This window comes from Thunnus maccoyii, chromosome 4 (genome assembly GCF_910596095.1).
Source record: "Thunnus maccoyii chromosome 4, fThuMac1.1, whole genome shotgun sequence".
NCBI lineage: Eukaryota > Metazoa > Chordata > Actinopteri > Scombriformes > Scombridae > Thunnus > Thunnus maccoyii.
The window spans coordinates 34,649,863-34,661,589 of record NC_056536.1 but is presented as its reverse complement, the minus strand read 5'-3'; the positions used below and the strand labels follow the sequence as shown (position 1 = coordinate 34,661,589).

General features: G+C 41.1%; 1 protein-coding gene across 4 annotated transcripts in view; it reads right to left on the bottom strand.

Annotated features, from left to right (window-relative positions):
• ccdc135 (coiled-coil domain containing 135) overlaps window positions 1-11,288 on the bottom strand; it is a 15,797-nt gene extending 4,509 nt beyond the window's left edge. The window contains exons 1-12 of one of the 4 annotated variants that reach the window (XM_042410176.1): window positions 11,185-11,288; window positions 10,507-10,622; window positions 9,484-9,652; window positions 9,220-9,345; window positions 8,277-8,471; window positions 8,025-8,168; window positions 4,377-4,595; window positions 2,689-2,826; window positions 1,962-2,031; window positions 1,055-1,183; window positions 720-848; window positions 1-95 (exon numbers count right to left, since the gene is read on the bottom strand). The exon at window positions 1-95 is cut by the window's left edge and continues 120 nt beyond it. In XM_042410176.1, coding sequence (XP_042266110.1) covers window positions 1-95; window positions 720-848; window positions 1,055-1,183; window positions 1,962-2,031; window positions 2,689-2,826; window positions 4,377-4,595; window positions 8,025-8,168; window positions 8,277-8,471; window positions 9,220-9,345; window positions 9,484-9,652; window positions 10,507-10,622; window positions 11,185-11,256 — 1,602 coding nt within the window. In that variant the 5' untranslated portion in view covers window positions 11,257-11,288. Of the gene's footprint in view, window positions 96-719; window positions 849-1,054; window positions 1,184-1,961; window positions 2,032-2,688; window positions 2,827-4,376; window positions 4,596-8,024; window positions 8,169-8,276; window positions 8,472-9,219; window positions 9,346-9,483; window positions 9,653-10,506; window positions 10,878-11,184 lie in introns of all 4 variants that reach the window. The other 3 variants (XM_042410177.1, XM_042410179.1, XM_042410178.1) reach the window with 3 other exon arrangements.
• Window positions 11,289-11,727: the final 439 nt, after the last annotated feature.

The following is an 11,727-nucleotide window of genomic DNA, read 5'->3' as shown; positions in this document are numbered from 1 at the left end:
TTCGCCCGGTGACTCCTCCCTCCGAACCAGACCGTCGACACGAGCGCTGCTGAACTCCATCTCAGCGTCCGTGGTCAGGTGTGAGTACCTGTGAACTGAGCGAAACGAACGTGCCGTTACCGAGGCGACCGACACAACATCGAGGGAACTTTATTGAGTTTATGTTTCAGTTGTAGCTTGAATTCATGTCATCACAACTCAGCGCTGTGCAGCTGACGACATATATTCATATATATACAGTAAAATATCTTTATGCTTCGAAACTAACACAAAGAAGAACGTCTGGAACAAAAAAGAGGATATCTGTGGTCCTGCTGCTAAACTGTCCATCATGAGCCCGACAGTATTTTACACTCAGCGAGCACTTTATTAGGAACACCTGCGTAATCTAATCAATCCAATACAACAGCTCATCAACTCTACTTCTATGAAGCTTCTACATGTTCAGTTTTAGTTGTCAGAAAGGTGATAATTCTCCTTTTTGTCGATTATTGAGGTCATGGTGGTGTGATGGTGTACTGGAGCGTGTTATATTGAAATGTATTTCTAATATTTTGACCCCCTAATGTACGTTAATGGGGTGGACAAAATATTAGGAACACTTTTCAACATAATGCACTCCAGTACACTAAAAAGCCACAGGTGTCCCTAGAAAGTGAGTGAATGTGTTTTACTCTTTCCAAGCGTGTCTGTGATGATGCTGCAGAAAGCAGATTTACCTAAAAGGTGGAAACGTCTTCCACGTGCGAAGTGTTCTGCGGTGAAGTTGTCGACCTTGTTGACCTCCTTCTTCTCCAGGAAGTCGTTTCTGTGTCGGTACCACTCCGTCACCATGACCACCTCCGAGCCTTTAACACACACACACACACACGTTACATGTTATACACAAACAAATTCAAATGACATAAACCTAAATCAACAGACATTTCGTGCTGTTTTTACTTAACAACCACACTAAAGCAGTTTGTCTCCTTCAATTTCTTCTCCACATAATGAGACGTGTTGATGATGATTATTTTTTTAAAAGTCAAGATTTTTTCTCTTCAACACTCACAGTCCAGGTCTTTGTATGTAGTCAGTCGTGTGAGCAGCCCGTCTGACCTCCGCTCGAGAGAGAACTCCTCCAGCTTTGCTCTCCTGTAGCGGCTCGTCTTCTGTCCTCCGGGCCAGCGGGTCTCCAGGTCTGAGCGACAGAGAGAGAGAGGCGGCATGTTTGTGGACGTTTATGATGCCGTTAAGGCTAGTGTTGGTACTGACTGCGGTCAGTTCAGTTTGATTCTGGATGCTTCAATTACATCAAATATGTTGTTTAGAGAGCAGGCCAGAATCAAGTTTTGTTTTTATTATCATTACTGTTATTTTGTTCTCTCTTTCTCCGTGTAATTTATCAAAGTGTTTCTTAATAGCTGCCACAGTATTGTAAAAGAAAATAACCTATGTGACTATAGAGATGGTCCCGGTGGATGTTTTTGTTCTTCTTTTGCTCCTTTTTTTTTTACAATTTATTTATGTATTTATTTTTGTTGAATACATAATTATCAAAGCAGGCAGACAAATGTATTTGTAATTCTCCTTCTATAAATCCAATGGCTGCCAATGACATTGTGATTAGTTGGGAACTTTTCATGCAGCTCTGATTCAGACAGGTTGGACAGGTTGTTGCTGGACTTTATGAAAACACACTGAACTGGAAAACAACTCGGGGGTCAACACCTTCTGCAACCTCCAGACAGTTTAAGGCTTCTTCTAAAGACAAAAATGTACAAAAAGAATGTGAAACTTTCCATACTGGACCTTAAATGAAGATCCAGTTGATATATTACATTATTATAAATACTTGGTACTCGATTGTCCTACAAAAACTCACTTTGAACACCTCGCTCAAAAACAAAACATTCAGACCGGATCAGTAACTCGGTGAAGCGGGCGTCTGCTCGGATGTGTAATGTCGAGCATCGTACCTTTTTTTGAGATGGTGATGTAACTGACCCAGGAGCTCGGCATCTCGAAAGCGCGGGGCTGCTCCTCCTCCTTCACAACGAACAACAACACCATGTTGAGCTTACAATCCACTTCGTTCAAGGTAAAAAAATTATGTTTCGGTGTCAAACCTATAAAATGTGGGACCTCCTCTTGAGTTACATCGGAATAAAAAGCACACAAACATTGCAGAGAAGACTCTTACCTGGACTTAAACCCCCAGTAAGCATCATACAGCATCTTAATCAAGCAGCAGTTTAATACTTCACTGCCTGAATATTTGGCCATTTATATATTCATTTCACAAAATGATTTATTCCAATCTTTCTCTTTTCTCCTTCTCCATACTTTAATTTGTTTTGTTTCGTTGTTTTAGTTTTTGCTCTAGTGAGTGTTTCTGCAGCAGGACGGCGTGTGCGACTGAGTCTGAATAAACTACAGAGTGTGTTCATAGCGATGACATGTCATGTTTTTAACAGTTTTTGTGGCACAGAGGAATAAGATATATCTAAATCAGAATCTATGATAATTGGGAGTTAATTGCGGTTGGCTAATAGGCTCGAGGCAATCAGGATTAATTGTATTGCTGTACAGCCTGAGGCGAATTTGTGATTTGTGATATTGGGCTGATACAAATAAAAATGGACTAGTAACAGCTTGTAACAGACAGTGAGGTGAGGGTATAAAAACACAAACACACGTACGTACCTCGTCATCGTTGTTGATTCTGCTCATCTTATGGCTTTCCTTCTTCTTCAGGGCTTCTAGAATCAGCTGCTTTTTGCTGGTTGCACCGTACAAGACTGGCTCCCACAGCTGGACATCATCCAGGTCATACACCATATCCTACACACACACACACACACACACACACACACACACACACACACACACACACACACACACACACAGTAGAGGTTTATTAGGGACCAAGCCCAAAAGGCAGAGGACTACTGTAAAACAGGGCGAGGACCCTATTGTTTTTCGTGTGTTTGTTTGTTTGTCTGTTTGTTTGTTTCTTTCTTTCTTTATCATTACGGGACTTAAACCCTAAATTTGACCCCCTAAACATGCTCAAAAACTCACCAAATTTGGCACACACATCAGGTCTGGTAAAAATTTGATATAATGTAAAAATTAACCCCTAAAGTGCCAAAATGTGCTCTCTAGCGCCACCTATGTAACTAAAATGGCCGCCACAGCCCGTAGGAATGTCATAGAGAGATCAAACCAAAACTCAATTATTTGTCTCATCAAGACCTACAAATCATACACTGACACCCCTGACCTAAATCCAACAGGAAGTCTGCAATCAGCCTTTCAAAATAAGACTTTGCCCCAATTTTGGACCCCGAACAAACGCTGTCTCCTCCAAGGGCGTTAATGGTATCAGCTTCAAACTTTTACACATGACTTATGACACTGTGCTGAAAAAAAGTTGTTAAAAACTTTGTAATAACTCGAACAGTTTGGATTTAATAAGCCCTGAAAGTTGCAGTGCAACATCACACCTTACAATGTAAACCAATGGGGAGGCAATCTATGGGCATGAACTTTGTGTCAAACAGAGGCTTCTGACGTCTAAACTATAAGTCTGACCACTTTCAAACCTGTATCAATGGATTCACAACGAAATTTCCTACTAAAATATGATTTTTAATGTTAGATTTGGCCAAAGTGATGGGATTTATGAGGATATTTCACAAGAAGCGTACTCTAAAATCCTCCTCTCCAACTGCTCCTGGTGATGTCACAAACATTCCGCAATACACACTCATTATAAAATCACAGGAGGAGCAAGAAAAGACTTTAAAACTCACACTCTAATATCTCAAACACAATAAAAGATAGAAAAAACATGTAAATTCAAGATTTGTAGGTCAAAGTCTCGTGACTCATTTAAAGTTCAAATGAAGTTTGTATCTAAAACTATGTGGAAGCAGTAAATGTTCAAAAAGGTGTGGGTTCGCTCACACTCTCCATTCAAATCAAGCTTTGACCAGGTCATGTGGGTTAAAAGTCTTTACTTTTCTAAAAATAGACTTGATGAAAATTAGGAAAATAATTTGTTTTACACACAAACTCATCAAGAGTTTTCAATTTACTAATTGAAATTCAAGTGAATGGACCCAAAACTTGCATGATTTTGATGACACAGGTGTGAGCAAGACAGACATGTCTCACCCTGCAGAAAATTCTCATCCTGTCAATCAATCTTTCAAAATAAAAGCACACCACACTTTTAATAAATATCCCTCATTTTTAAACAGCAAAATGATCTGATCCCGACGGGCCAGAGTGCGAGGTCCCGACCAACGCTGCTTGCAGCTTTAATTATTACTATTATTACTATATGACTGTTTATGATATCATGTCGGGAGCTGTCGTGGACTCACAACACAGCCGTTCCTGCAGTCCTGCATGTTGACGTAGTAGTTGAGATTGTTCCACACGCTCTCGATGCCCAGGAAGTTGTTGTCAGCGGTGCTGTAGCTCTTCCCCGTCAGAGGGTCGATGAAGAAGTTGTCCTGGACGCTGCGGCTCCCTGACAGGACCAGCACCCAACAGTGCACCCGCAGACCCTGCAGGGGGTCAGCGGGTGGCTGCTGACTCTCCTGTTCATGGAGGGAGACAAAAAGGTCAAAGGTCAAAGGAGGGAGAGTAGAGACAATGGATGTGTCTAAAATCACTCCCTAAAAATTACTGGGTTAAATTTTTACCCAGTTTGAGTGAATACAGCACTGTTATTTTTTTTGTTTTGAGCCAGTTTTAGTGTTATTTTTAATTTTCCTGTTGATTTATTGAACAAAACTAAAGCTTGTTATAATCTACTAAACTAAAACGTACATGTCACAGTTTGTTATTGATTGTTAACAACTTGTGTATCTTTTGAATATCATATTCACGTCGTTTTGTACAAGAAACAACAAATCTGTGACAGTTGTTAGCTAAAGGTTGTTGTGTGTAACACTGGATCAAAATAACAGATTGTTAAAGTGAAGCTGATGTTTTGTTGTTGCTATATTGAACCAAACTGGGTAAAAATGTAACGCAGTGGTTTTTAGTGTGTTCACAGTATATAACACTATATTTATATTGTCTGAATGCTGAGTGTGTATTATTATTTACACCACACAGCCTCAGAAATTCCACCATGGAATAAAGTCTTACTTTCTGTTAACAATCCCACAATGCAATGCTCCATATTTCATAGATGTGAAAATTACTGTTGTATGACTCTACATCTGATGATTAGTGAGAGTCTGAAGGCTTGATTTACTGCTAACTGCTGTTATACAGCGAATGAGTGAACGAGTGAATGAATGAGTGAGTGAGTGAGTGAGTGAGTGAGTGAGTGAATGAATGAGTGAGTGAGTGAGTGAGTGAGTGAGTGAATGAATGAGTGAGTGAATGAGTGCATGAGTGAGTGAATGAGTGAGTGAGTGAATGAATGAGTGAGTGAGTGAGTGCATGAGTGAGTGAATGAGTGAGTGAATGAGTGAATGAGTGAGTGAGTGAGTGAATGAGTGAGTGAATGAGTGAATGAGTGCATGAGTGAGTGAGTGAGTGAGTGAGTGAGTGAGTGAATGAATGAGTGAGTGAGTGAGTGCATGAGTGAGTGAATGAGTGAGTGAATGAGTGAATGAGTGAGTGAGTGAGTGAATGAGTGAGTGAGTGAGTGAATGAGTGAATGAGTGCATGAGTGAGTGAATGAGTGAGTGAGTGAGTGAATGAGTGAATGAGTGAGTGAATGAGTGAATGAGTGAGTGAGCGAGTGAGTGAATGAATGAATGAGTGAGTGAATGAGTGAGTGAGTGAGTGAGCGAGTGAGTGAATGAGCGAGTGAGTGAGTGAATGAGTGAGTGAGTGAATGAGTGCATGAGTGAGTGAGTGAATGAGTGAGTGAGTGAATGAATGAGTGAGTGAGTGAATGAGTGAGTGAGTGAATGAGTGAGTGAGTGAGTGAGTGCATGAGTGAGTGAATGAGTGAGTGAATGAGTGAGTGAGTGAATGAGTGAGTGAATGAGCGAGTGAGTGAGTGAGTGAGTGAGCGAGTGAGTGAATGAGCGAGTGAGTGAGTGAATGAGTGAGTGAATGAGTGCATGAGTGAGTGAGTGAATGAATGAGTGAGTGAGTGAATGAGTGAGTGAGTGAGTGAGCGAGTGAGTGAGTGAGCGAGTGAGTGAATGAGCGAGTGAGTGAGTGAATGAGTGAGTGAGTGAGTGAGTGAATGAGCGAGTGAGTGAGTGAGTGAGTGAATGAGTGCATGAGTGAGTGAGTGAGCGAGTGAGTGAGTGAGTGAATGAGTGAGTGAGTGAGTGAGCGAGTGAGTGAATGAGCGAGTGAGTGAGTGAGTGAGTGAATGAGTGAGTGAGTGAATGAGTGAGTGAGTGAATGAGCGAGTGAGTGAGTGAGTGAATGAGTGCATGAGTGAGTGAGTGAACGAGTGAGTGAGTGAGTGAATGAGTGAATGAGTGAATGAGCGAGTGAGTGAGTGAGTGAGTGAATGAGTGAATGAGTGCATGAGTGAGTGAGTGAACGAGTGAATGAGTGAGTGAATGAGTGAGTGAGTGAGTGAATGAGCGAGTGAGTGAGTGAGTGAGTGAATGAGTGCATGAGTGCATGAGTGAGTGAGTGAACGAGTGAGTGAATGAGTGAATGAGTGAGTGAGTGAGTGAATGAGCGAGTGAGTGAATGAATGAGTGCATGAGTGAGTGAGTGAACGAGTGAATGAGTGAGTGAATGAGTGAGTGAGCGAGTGAGTGAATGAGCGAGTGAGCGAGTGAGTGAGTGAGTGAGTGAATGAGCGAGTGAGTGAGTGAGTGAGTGAGTGAATGAGCGAGTGAGTGAATGAGTGAGTGAGTGAACGAGTGAGTGAGTGAGTGAATGAGAGAGTGAGTGAGTGAGTGAGTGAATGAGTGAGTGAATGAATGAGAGCATGAGTGAGTGAGTGAGTGAATGAGTGAGTGAGTGAGTGAATGAATGAGAGCATGAGTGAGTGAGTGAATGAGTGAGTGAATGAGTGCATGAGTGAGTGAGTGAACGAGTGAATGAGTGAATGAGTGAGTGAGTGAGTGAGTGAGCGAGTGAGTGAATGAGCGAGTGAGTGAGTGAATGAGTGAGTGAATGAGTGCATGAGTGAGTGAATGAGTGAATGAGTGAGTGAATGAGAGCATGAGTGAGTGAGTGAGTGAATGAGTGAATGAGTGAGTGAATGAGAGCATGAGTGAGTGAGTGAATGAGTGAGTGAGTGAGTGAATGAGTGAGTGAGTGAATGAGTGAGTGAATGAGTGAATGAGTGAGTGAATGAGTGAATGAGTGAGTGAGTATTTTTATTGATGCATTTTCAAAATCCTTAAATAATGCACTTTGGTAACTTAATTTTCCATTTTTTCCTATTTTTTTATAAAACTTTATTTACATTATTTATGATCAGCTGTCTGTTGTGGTTCTTGTGTTTTAACTTCTATATTTTGATTGTTATTCCTTGTACGTGCAAAACGACGTGACAATAAACCTGTTTCTGGTTCTGATTTCGCCCAGTTTGCCACATATCACATCATGCAGAGCCTCTTGTAAGGCAACAACAATTAACCAGAACACAGTCATGTAGTCGAGCTCTTTGTGTGGACACAGCAGTTGGACAGATCTCCCCTACATTTGGTCGATGGTTCGATCCGCATGTCAGAATGTCCTTTAGCAAGATACTGAACCCCAAACTGCTCGATGGTTGCGTCAGCACCCTGTGTGGTAGCTCGCCGCCATCAGTGTGTAAGTTTGTTCCAATACAAAGGGCCCTTGATGTCACCACATTAAAATAAACATAGCTTCCAATAATTTATTCTGTCAAATATATGTTTTTGAAAAACAAAAGAGAAAGTTTAGTAAAAAAAAATGTATAAAGCTATAAACTAGAACATCAGTCGACTTGGCAGACAGAGCAGTTCTCACAGAGTCCAACATACCTCAGCAGTCATGTGACCCTCCCTGTGCTGTGTTCCTGCAGGTAAATTACAGCTGCAGCTATGAAAACATCGTGTTACCTCCTGTAGTGTTTTTCTCTGGAGCAGCACAGCTTCAGCCTCCAGTTTCTTCTTCTCTTGCTGCGTCACAAAGTGACTCTTCAGCTCCTTCAAAGGTTTCACTGTGTATTTGCTCTCCTGTTGTTCCTGCTCTGAGATCACAACCTGCACATACAAACATAAAGGAGTTACATGCATGAGCAGCCCCATTCATATCATACGTATTCACATGTACAGTAGGTATACAGTGACCTACAGAGCACCAGCATTTACCTTGACCTGAGTGTCCAGCAGGGGGCACTCCCGCAGGCTCTGGTCGAGCAGACACATCTCTTTGACGGCGTAGCCGCTGACGCAGTAGGCGTCGTAGTTGGCGCCCAGCAGCAGGCTGCACAGCAGGGTGGCAAACTCAAAACATGTGGCTCTCTGATTCTGCAGCACTAAGGTGGAGGAGAACAGGTACCTGGGCTGGGACAGCAACACACACACACCTTCACTACCTGTCACAAACACTGAAGAGAAGGAGCATGTGTGTGTGTGTGTGTGTGTGTGTGTGTGTGTGTATTTATGGATGTGTATGTTAGTCTCCTTTGCACCGTCTGCACAAAAAAAGGTTTTTTTCATCTGCCTTTCTGAAAAGCTGAGACATGTTCATTAAATCTCTGCAGCATCTGAAGGCAGCAGGAACGCAAAAACGCTGTTTTGTAACATTAATTACTGAACTGTGACCATGTACGAGGTGAGATACATGAGAATTATTGCTGAAATAGCGTTGGTCTGATATTATCATATAAACAGCTTCACCAAGTTATTATTTTTTTATTTCTATTCTTACTATAGAAACTAACTGATGAAAACACTCTCACGTCTGTCTTTGGCTGCAGATTTGTGGTGATGTGTGTGTTTTCATGTCGTGACGCTCTGAACCATCCACACATTTGTTTGTTGAGCTGTTTTCACGCTTAACTTGTGATTGGCTCAGCTGTCTCACAGCTATGACACCAGTGCTGTGATTGGCTAAGAGAGTATTTAATAATCACTAAACGGATCTTCACTCAGCCCTTTTGCACGTTGCGCTGCTGCACATAGGCCCACAGAGTTTCCTCATCATAGTTATGACTTGGATGTTGACGAGAAGAAACTGGTAATTCCAATATGACATGAACAAGACCTGATAAAAGAAACCCCTCTATGACACTCGTGTTTCCTTTCTGACCAGGTCAACAGGCGGCTCCAAAGGGTCCAGAGACAGGAAGTTAGCCACAAAAGAGGCACAGCCCTCCCAGGTGAAAAGTTCAGGGTGGATCGTCAGTGTCGGCTGAAGAGTCGTAGACACAAACTTCTAGATATCAGACAAATAAACAGGTATTAGACAGAGACACAGGTAAGGGGCTGTTTGAAGATGTCTGGAGGGACTAGGAGGTATCAGAAGGACAGTGATACACAAACAGTAAGATGAGTCGGGGTTCGTCAGTGTTACCTTCACACCACATTCGTTGACGGGGCAGAGCAGCAGCGGTTTACGGTCAGGAAACAAGTGTGAATACTGACGCTGGAAGTTGTCTGCGACGGCCAACAGTCGAGTTTCATCAGAGGAGTTCAGTCTGTAGGACTCAGGACACGACTCGTCCGTCTTCTCCAGGCTCAGTCTGGAGAAGCACAGCCAGCGTTATGGTCGTCATCACACGCATAACTACACGCACATTCACATGATACCTAAAATAGTTCATGTCAGGAGAGTTTTAGCTATTTAGAATTGGCCTATAAAGAATAATATTTCATGTTTGGTCCTTACAGAGATTGAAGATGTCATGTGGTAAGATTTTTTTCCAAAATTATGGCATTAAATTAGTTTCTTCAAATTAGACCTGAAACAATTAGTTGATGAATTGATTAGTTGACAGAAAAATAATCAGCAAACAATTTTGATAATTAATTGCTTTGATCATTTTTTTTTTAAGACAAAAATTAAACAAATTGCATGACTCTTGCTTCTAAAATGTGATTCTTTTCTGATTTTACTTGTCCTTAACGATATTAAACTGGACAAAACAAATGATCTGAATGAGTCCCGTTGATTAACTAATTAACGATTAATCCACAAATAACTGGCAGATTATATTTGCAGCTCTACAAATAATTTTCTCAAATAATTGCTTAGTGATGCCAGTATACCCCATCATACCTTCCAATAACTTAACTGGTTTCCTTGACTCAATAATTTTTGAAGTGCTACAGAACCCTAAAAACTGAGTTTTAATCACAAACCAATTAAGTGAAAAACATTGATCAGTGTTTCCCAAAGTCCAAGATGGCGTCCTCAAATGTCTTTTTTTGTCCCCGACTCAAAGATGTTCAGTTTATGTCACAGAGACTAAAGAAAATATTTAAGAAGCTGGAATCAGAGGATTTGAACAATTAATCAATTCTCATAATAGTTGCAGATGAATTTAATAGTTGGCAACTAATCAATTAATCGACTAATCGTTGCAGCTCTACTCACAAGAGATCCTGAGGAGCTGAAACATGGACGTTACTGAGAATCTCCTCCTGTTCCTCCTCCTGGGTCTCCCCACTTGTACGTTGCTCCTCATTGTGTGACTGTAGCCCGTTCTCCATCTGTTACAACACTAATAAATCTGTCTATCAGTCCACAGGTTGAAACACTTGTTGTCGTATGGATACACACAGGACAAACAGTCAGAAACACATGTTGTTAGCTCATGATAACTGATAACTGTCAGCTGTAGAGAATTTGCATAATACCATCATGTAATAACATATTAAACAGGTTTTAACAGACAACATCACATCACAGCAGCTCTGGCATCCCTCCACTGGCTGTTGGTCCATTTTATAATCCAGGGAGGGTTGCTGTAATCATTTATTTTTGAATTAATACAAGTTTAAAATATAGAATAATCATGTTTGAAACCGTAAAGTGCGCAAAGCTTTAAAATAAAAACTGAGACAGTTAAGCAACGTGTAATCTTTCTATGTTTGGTGCTAATAAGCGTTAATTATATTTTACCAGCTAACGTTAATCACTGGAAATTCTGGACGTTGAGCTAAGCTAACGTTAAACTAATTACGTTAACAGTTACGTTACAATACAGCGTTACGTCATTAAATGAATGATTGAACTCTATTAAAATATTCAACAGTTCAAAGTGTTACTGACCAGTCTTACTGTTAGAGTCTGTTCTTGTTTAATGAGCTGAAACTCAGAGCGTTGTGGCGCCTCCGTGTCCATGGCAACAGCAAGACACGGTGACGTCACACGCGTTGCCTTCACGGGCTCTCGCAGATAACGTAACTTTTAAAAACCACAAAAACGCTGCTTTGTCCAAGCTGCTTAAATGTGGCATTACGGGTTGTAGATCATCGTTAGAATCACGGAGACAGCTGTCAGTCACGTGTACAGCTCCACTGAAATGTCGTCTAGAAAGTTAATCTCGGTTTTGTGAGGCTAACAGGTCACTGAACACATCATCATATAGAGCATAAGGCTGTCTGCATTACAAGCTCCATGGAGCAAAGTTATTCAATATGACTTTTATGTGTATATATATATTTAGCAGTGGTGGAAGAAGTATTCACATCCTTAATGTAAAAATACTCCGTTACAAGTAAAAGTCCTGCATGAAAAACCCACCGTACATAAAATTATATGGCCTAAGTATTATCAGCAAAACGTACTTAAAGTATTAAGGTAAAAGTACTC